The following is a 13,123-nucleotide window of genomic DNA, read 5'->3' as shown; positions in this document are numbered from 1 at the left end:
TTGTTGTGATCTGCTCAATTTTAATTAAATTTTCGTGGCCTTTTGAACGCAGTGTTCCCTTAGTCAAGTGAAATGTACATCCCACAATCTGTGTGTATTTCCCCCCCCCTACACTTAAAAAATATTATAGAAAGTCACCCTGATCACAATCAACCGATGGTAACAACCTCAGCACTTGGTACTCAGCTGTCAACATCTGGTTTACAAAATCTTTAAACCTGTTGACCATTCAGAGGTAGCACGTAGCTGGGGGAAATCGCGTACTGTAATGTTTGCAACGTTTGTACACGTCATCACCAGTGCCCGTGGCAGGGAGGCGGGCATTAAAGGGAGATTTGCAGATTTCATCGATGTCGGACATCTATTGTGCTAGTCACAATAATCCAACCATCCCCATTGTCAATCATCAATTGCTGAACTCTTCTGTTCCGACTGGTGCCAGATCTTTCACATTCGTTGCCTGTTTACTTTGACCATTGGTAGTGGCGAGAAACACGACACGGCCTCAATGAGAAGAACTCCAGTCATCTGGATTGTTCCAGTAGTTCAATGGTGCTTCTCCAAAACATGTCAGGGAGATATGGAAGATTAAGATGATTTTATTTCTTCTTCTTCTTCTCTCTTTGAGCCATCTTCTGCACAACCTCCTCTGCTGCTGGAGCTCCAAGCTTCTTTTTCTTGGCTGCTCTTACTTTTTCTTTTAAAACCTGAATGTCAACTTTGGTTTCTGCAGCTGAAACAGAGGGATTTTTTCACAATGTAAATACCATAGATTAAATATAACAACAGGTATAGTTAATGCACCAATGCACTGATTTTATTTTTTTATAACCAATCCAAAAGGAAAACATTTACAAGTCTGTTCCACTCTTTTGTCTACCCTGTGACATATTGTGAGAGAATTTAGGAAAGCCTTGGCGGAATGATTGAGCATTGTGTACAGATATCTGTTCCTTTGTGCACGATGTTATTATCTGCAAAACCAACAGCGCCTATGTACGGGTCTCCATAATGTAATGTAGGCAGTTTTGATCAAATCGCAACTCCCCGACTAAGCTGATTAAGGAACTCAAGTCTGGGCTAGTCCGCACATATACTTGTTTGTTTGGCAGTATATAAACCTGTGCTGTCTGTACTCTTGAGGAATTGTCTCCCGGGGCAGTTTCTCTGTGATATCAAGTAATAAAGTTTCGCTCTCCATAGGTCCGTGTCATCAATTGATTTCTCTGACAAATATCCTCATGTACCCATCTTTTCCCCATGTGCATTAATATAATTTTCATATATTAACCGGTGGTGCAGCGGTAGAGTTGCAGCTTTACAGAGTTTGTACGTTCTCCCCGTTTCTCTGGGTGCTCCGGTTTCCTCCCACTCCAGACGTGCAGGTTTGGAGGTTAATTGGCTTCGATAAAAATTGTAAATTGTCTCTAGTGTGTAAGGATAGTGCTTGTGTACGGCGTGATCGCTGGTCGGCACTGACTCGGTGGGGCAAAAGACCTGTTTCTATGCTGTATCTCTAAACTAAACCACGGACTTATTAATTTTTGATCAGGCATTTTGCCCTGTGTGAAAATATTTACTAAATTCAGTCCAATTTTTAAGCTTAAGTCATCAGCAGAAATATTTTCCATCTGTCCTCGCTTTCCCTTCAATCAAATCATGTTATAACAAAATTCCAGAGAACATATTCTGCATTATTTCCATGTAATTTAGTCCTTTAACTCCAAGCATTTTTCAAAGTCCTGATAAATATATTTTCAAGTACATAATACCAATCCCCATACTGAACTATAAAAAACACAAGCACTTGGTAAGAATTCTTAAAACAGGTTTTAATGCAGCAGAATCTTACTTGTTTGTAAAAACAAAATGATTTTACCTTTCTTTGCCTTAACCATAGGTTTCTCTTTAGGAGGAATAAAAGCTTTATTTCTTTCTTCCTTTCGTCTAGCTGTTGCCTCTGCTCCTTTCGCCTGGTGATACCAATACAAAATGTTAGGCAATTATAAAGATTCATTGGGCAGAATAGACTTCCAGTCCCTTTGCACATCAAACTGAGACAAATGATCAATAAATAGGTAAATAGACTATTCAGCTTGCATTTCTACCCTCCCCACTCCCCATCAAATTTGTAGCAATTAAACATTAAAGACTGACCTTTGTTTCATGGAGTTTTATCTTCCTCTTGTCTTTCTCCTTGAGAAAGTATTCACCAGTTGCTAGTTCCTGATCCAGCTAGATAATAACAACAGCAATATAGGTTGGCGGTAGTCAGCAGACAGGGGATGTACATTTTCCTTTAATTCATCAATTCCAAACCCTTCAATGTTAAAATTAGCCTTTAACCATCTCTACAAAGCAATAACAACTTGCGTTTGCGTACAATTTTCAACACAGAAACGTACCAGACGAGCAGCACAGTGGCGCAGCGGTAGAGTTGCTGCATTACAGCGCCAGAGACCTGGGTCTGATCCTGACTATGAGTGCTGTCTGTACCGAGTTTGTACGTTCTCCTTGTGACCGCGTGTGTTTTCTCCGGGTGCTCCGGTTTCCTCCTATTTTCCAGACGTACGGGTTTGTAGGTTAATTAGCTTCTGTGAATTGTCCCTCGTGTGTGGGATAGAACTAGTGTACGTATGATCGATGGTCAGTGTGGACTCGGTGAGCTGAAGGACCTGTTTCCACAGTTTCTCTAAACTAAAACTAAACTAAAATGATTGATGGTCGGCGCCAACTCGGTGGGCCGCAGGGTCTGTGTCCGTGCTGTGTCTTTCAATAGATCAATCAAGCCACGCCACAGTAAACCACTGTCTATGGCACAAAGATTTACTCTATCATGCTGCCGGTTCTAACGGAAATCTCAGCATCTGGGACTGAATGTTAGAAAGTGACCACGAGGGTCTTCACACATCTGTGGGTACTTGCAAAGTAGCTGTGTTGGTGGATCTCAGTCATGCAGCAAGAGATACAAGGCAACCATTCAACCATGACTAGGTTTCCAGATTAGGAGCAAAGAGTACCCACCTTGCTTTCTGGTTGTGGTGGAGGGAAAGGTGTGTACTCCTTCTTAATCCTCCTCTTCTTGGGTACTTTGCGTTTGCTTAGATTCTTGGATTTGAACATAGGCAGAAAGCGTTCCCAGTTCTGTATTCTTAGCTCTTCGTCTTTTGCTAATTCCCGTTTAATCATCAACGTCTTCGAAAAGATCAAAGTTTAGCCCATATAAGCATCATACATATGAGCCGTGCACAATCCTTAAACTTTTAGAGACACTAAGCATTAGAATGAATGTTTCATTGGCCTACCATACAGCACACCTTACGGAAGAAAATGACAAATTGACAACAGCTACAAGTGTGGACATTTCTCATCTCAGTACTCGTTGGCAACTTTTCTGGCCAGTAGTACTGCCACATCCTGCCAACATTATTTGTTTCATATTTAAATCAATCATACCTTGATATTGTAGATCGGATGAATATTCTTCATGGTATCAATGACTACTTTTCTAGCCTGGAAAAGTTAAGAGAACAATTAAATATTATTGCACGGGAACTGGTCTAAAGAAGAGCCCCGACCCGAAATACTGATTGTGGAGGAGGGGGAGAAATAAACTTTTCCCAACTCTCCCCAATCATTCTGAAGAAGGGTCCTGACCCAAAATATCATCAATCCGTTTTCCAGAGATGCCTGACCCGCTGAGTTAATCATGGTCTTATACACCTCTATAAGATCACCCCTCATCCTCCTGCACTCCAAGGAATAAACTCCTAGCCTGCACAACCTCCCCTTATAGCTCAGGCCCTCAAGTCCTGACAACATCCTTGTAAATCATCTCTGCACCCTTTCCAGCTTAACAGCTTTCCTATAACAGGGTTAGGCAACACTCTAAATATGGCCTCATCAATGTCTAGTACAAGTGCCCCTGAAGTGCAGAACCATTTCTGAGATTAGTTTGCAGTCAAACTCGTGGATTACAGGGTTGCATAACAATCCACAGGGTAACGATACCAGATTTCCTTCCCCGTACAACATTAATGAAATGGATGGTTTCTATTATCAGATTAAAGAGGATTTAATGAACTGATTTCTCCATCGACCTTGGTAGGTTTGAACATGTCGTGTGTAGGAAGATGCCGGTTTACACTGAAGATAGTTACAAAATTCTGGAGTAACTCAAGGGAACAGGCAGCATTTCTGGAGATAAGGAACGAGACATTTCGGATCAAAAATCTGTCAATCTCCATCTTAAAAATATCCATTGGTTTGGCCTCCACATCCGTCTGTGGCAATGAATTCCACAGATTCACCACCCTTTGGCTAAAGAAATTCCTCCTTATCTCCTTTCTAAAGGTACGTCCTTTTATTCTGAAGCTATGGCCTCTGGTCCGAGACTCTCCCGCTAGTGGAAACATCCTTTCCACGTCCACTCCATCCAGGCCTTTCACTGTTTGGTAAGTTCATAGAGCGAGTGCCCCAAACTTGACGTGCTCACCTCTTTCAGCCCAGAGTACGGGCCCAGTGCAGATACGGTATTCCCTTGCACCATTATATAGCAGTTTGTCAACAGCTCCAAGGCCTGCGGATAGAAGATAAAACAGAAAGGACGTCAGTGACATCCACATACCCTCCTGACTCACAGAAAATCAGGCAGTGCATCATCGTTCTACACTGTAACATTTCTTATTCTGACATCAAAATGTAGTTACATTGCCCTCCATAATGTTTGGGACAAAGACCCATCATTTATTTATTTGCCTCTGCATTCCACAATTTGAGATTTATAATAGAAAAAAATCACATGTGGTTAAAGTGCATTGTCAGATTTTAATAAAGGCCATTGTTATAATTTTGGTTTCACCATATAGAAATTACAGCAGTGTTTATACATAGTCCCCACATTTCAAGACACCATAATGTTTGGGACACAGCAATGTCATGTAAATGAAAGTCGTCATGTTTATATTTTGTTGCATATCCTTTGCATGCAATGACTGCTTGAAGTCTGCGATTCATGGACATCACTAGTTGCTGGGTGTCTTCTCTGGTGATGCTCTGCCAGGCCTGTATTGCAGCCATCTTTAGCTTGTTTTGGGATTGGTCCCCTTTAGTTTTCTCTTCAGCATATAAAAGACATGCTCAATTGAGTTCAGATCGGGTGATTGACTTGGCCACTCAAAAATTGACTATTTTTTAGCTTTGAAAAACTCCTTTGTTGCTTTAGCAGTATGTTTGGGATCATTTTCCTGCTTATAGAATGAACTGCCGGCCAATGAGTTTTGAGGCATTTGTTTGAACTTGAGTAGATAGGATGTCTCTATACGCTTCAGAATTCATTATGCTACAACCATCAGCAGGTGTATCATCAATGAAGATAAGTGAGCCAGTACCTTCAGCAGCCATACATGCCCAGGCCATAACACCCCCACCACCGTGTTTCACAGATGAGGTGGTATGCTTTGGATCTTGGGCAGCTCCTTCTCTCCTCCATACTTTACTCTTGCCATCACTCTGATATAAGTTAATCTTCGTCTCATCTGTCCACAAGACCTTTTTCCAGAACTGTGGTTGCTCTTTTAAGTTCTTCTTGGCAAACTGTAACCTGGCCATCCTATTTTTTACAGCTAACCAGGTGCTTTGCATCTTGCAGTGTAGCCTCTGTATTTCTGTTCATGAAGTCTTCTGCGGACAGTGGTCATTGACAAATCCACACCTGACTCCTGAAGAGTGTTTCTGATCTGTCGGACAGGTGTTTGGGGATTTTTCTTTATTATAGAGAGAAGTCTTCTGTCATCAGCTGTGGAGGTCTTCCTTGGCCTGCCAGTCGCTTTGCGATTAGTAAGCTCACCAGTGTTCTCTTTCTTCTTAATGATGTCTCCAACAGTTGATTTTGGTAAGCCTAAGGTTTAGCTGATGTCTCTAACAATTTTATTCTTGTTTCTCAGTTTCATAATGGCTTCTTTGACTTTCATTGGCACAACTTTAGTCCTCATGTTGATAAACAGCAATAAAAGTTTCCAAAGGTGATGAAAAGACTGGAGGAAAGACTAGGTGCTGAGAGCTCTCTTATACCTGCATTAAGGAGTCAATTAAATGCACCTGAGCAATTACAAACACCTGTGAAGCCATGTGTCCCAAACATTATGGTGTTCTGAAATGGGGGAACTATGTATAAACACAGCGGTAATTTCTACATGGTGAAACTAAAATGTATAAAAATGGCCTTTACTAAAATCTGACAATGTGCACTTTAACCACGTGTCATTTTTTCTATTACAAATAACAAATTGTGGAGTAGAGGCAAATAAATAAATGATGGGTCTTTGTCCCAAACATTATGGAGGGCACAAACTGCTGGAGAACGTGGAATAGGAACTGCATATGCTGGTTTACAAAAAAGACACAAAGTGCTGGAGTAACAGTGCTTGAGATGAGTGAGAAAAGTGCTTCATTAGTACAGGTGTCAGGGGTTATGGGGAGAAGGCAGGAAAATGGGGTTGAGAGGGAAAGATAGATCAGCCATGATTGAATGGCGGAGAGGACTTGAAGGGTTGAAGGGCCCGATTCTGCTCCGAAAACTTACAAACCTATGAACATGGATAGGTGACGTTTCAGATGAGGACTCCACCACTTTGTGTCTTTATTGTAAATCAAGATCTGCAATTCCTTGTCTACAAAATGCGGTCTGAAGAAGTATCCCGACCCAAAACGTCACCTATCCACTTCTCCAGAGATGGTGCCTGACCCGCTGAGTTACTCCAGCACGTTATGTCTCTCATAGTTACTTTATAAGATTTACAATTCCACACAAAGGTGGCTGCATTCTTTAACGACTCCAAAGTTAGCAACACATTACTTTAAGCGTTGATCCATTTGGTCCGATAAGCCTCATTCTCCTCTTCACTAATCGCTCACGGTTCCTAACCAGTGACCCGATCTTGATAATGTCACACGCCACATCATCCTGGAAGATGCGAACTGCCTAGAACAGGAAGCAAGAGAAGTTATAATCTGACACCACGGGTCACCACATTTAACCTCCTAAATGAATTTTAAACCGAACACGCAGGGCTCATTTCACAAGTCTGTCTTGAACATTTCATGCAAAAATTGCCGAGTTTAGTTTAGTCTATTGTTATGTTTACTGAGGTACAATGAAAAGCTTTCAGACAATAATCAAGATGAGACATGATTACAATCAAGCCGTCCACCGAGTGCAGATAGAGGATAAAGGATCTAATGTTTCGTTCATGATAAAGTCCGTTTAAAGATAGTCCGAGGGTCTCCAATGAGGTAGATGGGAGGTCAGGACTGCTCTCTTGGTGGTAGGACAGTTTAGTTGCCTGATAAGTTTCTTCAGGAAGAAGCTGCCCCTGAAATATGGAGGTATGTGTTTTCACACTTCTGTACCTCTTGTAATGGAGGTAGTGACAGTCAGGAGTGTTGAGAGGCAGAACAAGTGAAATTCATTCTTCCAATATTTCATCCTGAGTCCACTCATTTGAAAAATTAACTGCAGTTTTTACAACAAAAACCTATTGCATCTCATGGTCATAAGAGTGACACAGCACAGAAACGGGTCCTATGGGCCAACTCATCCTTGCCGACCAAGGTCCCGAACAATCCTAGTCCCGTTTGCTTGTTTGGCCCATATCACACTAAAACATTACTATTGACTGACCTATCATCCAAAAAAGTATTTAAAATATTTCTCTAATTTCAAGTAACCCCTCCATTCCATCTCAACCCCTCCCCTCCCCCCACCCCCCAGTTCCACTGTTCACATCCCTGTGTCCCCGTTATCACCTCTCCTGCTTTGCACTGGTTTTTCCTACCTCCAGTTCCATTCCCTCCACTTTCAGTCTGACGAGTCACGACCTGAAACGTCACCCATCCTTTTTCTCCAGAGATGCTGCCTGACCCGCTGAGGTACTACAACACTTTGTGTCTATATTCTAAACATTGTAATTGTTCCCACCGCTACCACTTCCTCTGACAGCTCAAACCGTAAAGCCAACAACCTGTGTGTGAAAAAGTTGCCCCTCAGATTCACTTTGTCTTTCTCCTCTCACCATAAATCTATGCCCTCTAATTTTAAACTGACCTATCCTTACGGCTATCCCCCTAATCCATGCCCCTCACAGTTTAAATGCCTCTATAAGGGCACCCCTCAGCCTCCTACATTGCAGAAAGAAAAATCAATTTCCAGCCTCTCCTTACAACCTTCCAGTCCTGGTAACCTTTTTCCTGAACCCTTTCCAGCTTACTATCACAACCTTTAACAAACATTTGGACGGGTACATGGATAGAACAGGGCTAGAGGGATATGGGGCAAATGCAGGCAGGTGGGATTAGTTGTTGGTCGATGTGAGCAGGTTGGGCCGAAGACCCCGTTTCCACACTGCATGACTCTATGACATCCTTCTTGCAGCTGGGTGATCAGAACTGTGCACAAAATTCTACGCACGAACAATTTGTGATTTAGGACGGCACAGAGATAGAGTTGCCACCAGAGACCCAGATTCGATCCTGACTGCGGGTCTGAATGGAGTTTGTACATTCTCCATGTGACCACATGGGTTTTTTCTGGGTGCTGCGGTTTCTGCCCACACTCCAAAGACATGCAAGTTTGTAGGTTAATTGGCTTCTGCAAATTATAAAATGTCCCCAGTGTGTAGTATAGTGCTAGTGTGCGGGGTGATCGCTGGTTGGCGTGGACTCGGTGGACCGAAAGGGCCTGTTTCCACGCTGTATCTCTCTAAGGGCTAAACAATATATGAGTTCACAGTAGATTTATTTCGCTATTTTGCTACTCACTTGCTCAAACGGAACGCTCCGCGCTAAAAGCTTTATGAAGTCTCGCGCCTTCACAATGGAATACGGATCAAATGTCTTCCTTGAGGTGGACACAGTGACGCTGCCTTCTATCAAATCTAACGTTCCTGTAATGTGCTAAATTAAAGAGGTATTATAAGCATGGCTTATTTCAACAAATTTAAAACATTAGAACTCAGAGAAGACACCATCAAAGATTTTAAACAACTCAATCGTAAATGATAATTTTTAAAAAACTTCAAATGCTGGAAATACGAAATAAAAACAAGATGCCGGAAATAACCAGTAGACACAAGAAACTGCAGATGGTGGTTTACAGAAGAAAGGCACAAAGTGCTGGAGTAACTCAGCATGCCAGGCAGTATCTCTGGAGAACATGGATTGGTGACTTTTCAGGTAGGCACCTTTCTTCAGGCTAGAGAAGGGTCCCGACCCAAAACGTCACATGTCCAATATGTAGGAACTACTGATGGAGGGAATATCTGAATTGGTAGTTGGAGGAAATATCTGAATGGCTTAGTTTAGTTTAGAGATACAGCGTGGAAACAGGCCCTTCGGCCCACCGAGTCCACACCGACCAGCGATCCCCGCATATTAACCCTATCCTACACACACTCGGGACAATTTTACACTCCTACCACGCCAATTGACCTACAAACCTGTAAGTCTTTGGAGTGTGGGGGGAAATTGAAGATCTTGGAGAAAACCCACGCAGTCACAGGGAGAATGTACAAACTCCGTACAGGCAGCACCTGTAGTCAGGATCGAACCCGAAGAGTTGTAAGGCAGCAACTGTACCGCTGTGCCACCGTGCCGCCCATTTTCAGGTTCAGGAGTTTCAGGATTTTGTTGGGGAAAGTTTGGATGGAGCAATTGACTTTGTAATCCTGGTGTTCTCTGGTGTTCAGAGGTGCATCTGAATGGCAGAGGTCAGGGTTTAATGGAGATCAGTCACCTTGTAAAGACTAACTTCTGAGTCAATGCTCCAATCGACTGTGGTAACATTCTCCCCATCACCTTTTCACTGCCGATGTTCTGCCTGATCATTATATAACATCACTGTTCAGAAGCTGCATTCCCGTTTTTCAGATCTTTGATATCGGCAGATTTCTAAACCAACTCTTCCTTATTTTTGTCTTAGTTGTAGTTGTGATGTGGTGTTTTGTGTTTGTGTACTATGTGTGTATGTGGGGGGGAGGGGGAAACTAACACTGTAAATATGTGTCCCTTCCGAACGGAGACCCGACCTTTGTTTTCTGGGCCGTGTCTCCGTTCCTGCTGCGGCCTACCATCGGCCCAACTCCTGGAGCTGTCAGCCTCCATCGGACTTACCATCCAAGTCCGTGGATCGGACTTACCATCACCGGAGCCGGCCGTCTTCGGAGGCTGCGGGAGCGGCTGCGACTTGCCTTAGGTTCGGGCCGCGTGGATTCCGACATCGGGAGCTCCGGCAGCGGCAGCGTGTTCGCCCACCCCGGATCGCGGGGCTTGGGGCGCGGACATTTCACCGTCCGGCGCGGCCTAAGATGGCCGCGGGATATTTCTCTGCTGGGCGGGGGTTTCAATGTCGGGTGCCACGACCGCCCCGACGTGCAGCAACAGCAGCAGCGTGTTCGCCCGCCCCGGATCGGACTTATCATCAGCGGAGCCGGCCGTCTTCGGAGGCTGCGGGAGCGGCTGCGACGCGACGCGCCTTGGGCTTGGCCCGCTGTGGACCGTCCGGTGCGGCCTGCAACCACAACAACCTGACCGCGGGCGAGGACAGCAGGAGAAGGGAAAGACATTGTGGCCTTCCATCACAGTGAGGAGAGAGAGGACTGGAGGAGACTCACTGTGATGGATGTTTCTTTGATGGATGTTTCTTTTTTGTGTGTTTTTGGGGTTGGGTGGTTTGAGTGCCTGTTTGATGCTTTTATTGTTGGACTGTGTTTTTGGGGGTTTTGGGGTGTGTGATTTGAATGCCTATTTAATGCTTCTATTGTTGGACTGTGTTTTGGGGGGTTTTTGGGGTTGGGTAATTTGGGTGCCTGTTTAGTGCTTTTATTGTTGGACTGTGGGTGATTGAATTAACATTTTGTTCAAGATGGCCGCGCCGTTGTGTTTGGCTGCCTGCCACTGTATGTTTCTTTTTTTCCTAGTCAGATGTGCAGCACTTTGGTCAACGTGGGTTGTTTTTAAATGTGCTATACAAATAAATTGACTTGACTTGACTTGACTTATTGATTTCTCTAACTTCAAGTGAATATTGATTTCTCTAAAGCAGCCTTTGAATCCCCTTTCTGTCCGTCCCTCCCCTGTCTAATCATCCTACTAGTTTCACTGTCATTCTGCTGAGTTTCACTGTCTGTATTACTAGCCCACAGCCAACAATGGACCATTGTGGGCTCCACCTTTTCTTGATCAATGTTGTATATCTTTCTCATTCATTTGTTCTATGTACCTTCTATACCTCTAGTTTACCTGTCCCCTGACTCTGAGTCTGAAGATGGGTCTCGACCAGAAACATCACAGATTAATTTTCTCCAGACGCTGCCTGACCCGCTGAGTTACTCCAGCATTTTGTGTCTATCTTCAATGTAAACGAGCATCTGCAGTTCCTTCCGCCACTTTCCTTCCTTCCTGTCCTTCATATGATCATGGTCAAATTTCATCTGAAAATCACCGTCAGATGCTTTGGAATATTTTTAACGTTTAAATCGCCAATGTAGCATTTATTGATGATCAAAGTTTCTTACGTGATCGCTCAGCGCTTTCTGCACCAAAGGCCAGCACTCCTTCAGATAGGCCTCCCTGTACTTGGGGAAGAGCGTTGCAAAGCTGCTCTCTTCAGAAGACCATGGACATTGTCTTCTTTGGTGAACGGTGCTTCCTTCCACCCCTCGGTACAGTCAACAGCTCACTTTCTTCCACTGTAGAAGAATCCTCAACATTAACGTCTGGGAGAGAGAGGGGTCAGGAGAGAGGGGGGGGGGGGGAGAGAGAGGGGGGAAGGAGAGAGAGGGGGGAAGGAGAGAGAGGGGGGAAGGAGAGAGAGGGGGAAGGAGAGAGAGGGGGAAGGAGAGAGAGGGGGAAGGAGAGAGAGGGGGGGAAGGAGAGAGAGGGGAAGGAGAGAGGGGGAAGGAGAGAGGGGGAAGGAGAGAGGGGGAAGGAGAGAGGGGGAAGGAGAGAGAGGGGGGAAGGAGAGAGAGGGGGAGAAGGAGAGAGAGGGGGAGGAGAGAGAGGGGGAGGAGAGAGAGGGGGAAGGAGAGAGAGAGAGAGGGGGGAAGGAGAGAGAGAGAGGGGGGGAAGGAGAGAGAGAGAGAGAGGGGGGAAGGAGAGAGAGAGGGGGGAAGGAGAGAGAGAGGGGGGAAGGGGAGAGAGGGGGGAAGGGGAGAGAGGGGGGAAGGGGAGAGAGGGGGGAAAGGGAGAGAGGGGGGGAAGGGGAGAGAGGGGGAAGGGGAGAGAGGGGGAAGGGGAGAGAGGGGTAAGGGGAGAGAGGGGTAAGGGAGAGAGGGGGAAGGGGAGAGAGGGGGAAGGAGAGAGAGGGGGGAGGAGAGAGAGGGGGGAAGGAGAGAGAGGGGGGAATGAGAGAGAGGGGAAGGGGAGAGAGAGGGGGGAAGGGGAGAGAGAGAGGGGGAAGGAGAGAGAGAGGGGGAAGGAGAGAGAGAGGGGGGGAAGGAGAGAGAGAGGGGGGGAAGGAGAGAGAGAGGGGGGAAGGAGAGAGAGGGGGGGAGGAGAGTGAGGGGGGGGAGAGAGAGAGAGAGAGAGGGGGGAAGGAGAGAGAGGGGGAAGGAGAAAGAGGGGGAAGGAGAGAGAGAGGGGGAAGGAGAGAGGGGGGAAGGGGAGAGAGGGGGAAGGAGAGAGAGAGGGGGAGGAGAGAGAGAGGGGGGAAGGAGAGAGAGAGGGGGGAAGGAGAGAGAGAGAGGGGGAAGGAGAGAGAGAGGGGGGAAGGAGAGAGAGAGGGGGGGAAGGGAGAGAGAGGGGGAAGGAGAGAGAGGGGAAGGAGAGAGAGAGGGGGAAGGAGAGAGAGAGGGGGGAAGGAGAGAGAGAGGGGGGAAGGAGAGAGAGAGGGGGGAAGGAGGAGAGAGAGAGGGGGGAAGGAGAGAGAGGGGGAAGGAGAGAGAGGGGGAAGGAGAGAGAGGGGGGGAAGGAGAGGGGGGGGAAGGAGAGAGAGAGGGGGGGAAGGGGAGAGAGAGAGGGGGAAGGAGAGAGAGAGGGGGAAGGAGAGAGAGAGGGGGGGAAGGGAGAGAGAGAGGGGGGGAAGGAGAGAGAGAGGGGGGGAAGGAGAGAGAGGGGGAAGGAGAGAGAG

The 13,123-nt window shown here is 45.8% G+C and overlaps 1 protein-coding gene across 1 annotated transcript in view; it reads right to left on the bottom strand.

Annotated features, from left to right (window-relative positions):
• krr1 (KRR1 small subunit processome component homolog) overlaps window positions 1-13,123 on the bottom strand; it is a 15,640-nt gene continuing 2,517 nt past the window's right edge. The window contains exons 3-11 of the mRNA XM_078417187.1: window positions 11,571-11,663; window positions 8,818-8,952; window positions 6,857-6,982; window positions 4,496-4,579; window positions 3,457-3,513; window positions 3,025-3,195; window positions 2,158-2,235; window positions 1,880-1,973; window positions 1-733 (exon numbers count right to left, since the gene is read on the bottom strand). Of these exons, the coding sequence (XP_078273313.1) occupies window positions 600-733; window positions 1,880-1,973; window positions 2,158-2,235; window positions 3,025-3,195; window positions 3,457-3,513; window positions 4,496-4,579; window positions 6,857-6,982; window positions 8,818-8,952; window positions 11,571-11,663 (972 nt within the window). The 3' untranslated portion in view covers window positions 1-599. The remainder of the gene's footprint in view (window positions 734-1,879; window positions 1,974-2,157; window positions 2,236-3,024; window positions 3,196-3,456; window positions 3,514-4,495; window positions 4,580-6,856; window positions 6,983-8,817; window positions 8,953-11,570; window positions 11,664-13,123) is intronic.

This window comes from Rhinoraja longicauda, chromosome 20 (assembly GCF_053455715.1).
Source record: "Rhinoraja longicauda isolate Sanriku21f chromosome 20, sRhiLon1.1, whole genome shotgun sequence".
In the NCBI taxonomy this organism is placed as follows: Eukaryota; Metazoa; Chordata; class Chondrichthyes; order Rajiformes; family Arhynchobatidae; genus Rhinoraja; species Rhinoraja longicauda.
This window is presented reverse-complemented; position numbering and strand designations above follow the sequence as displayed.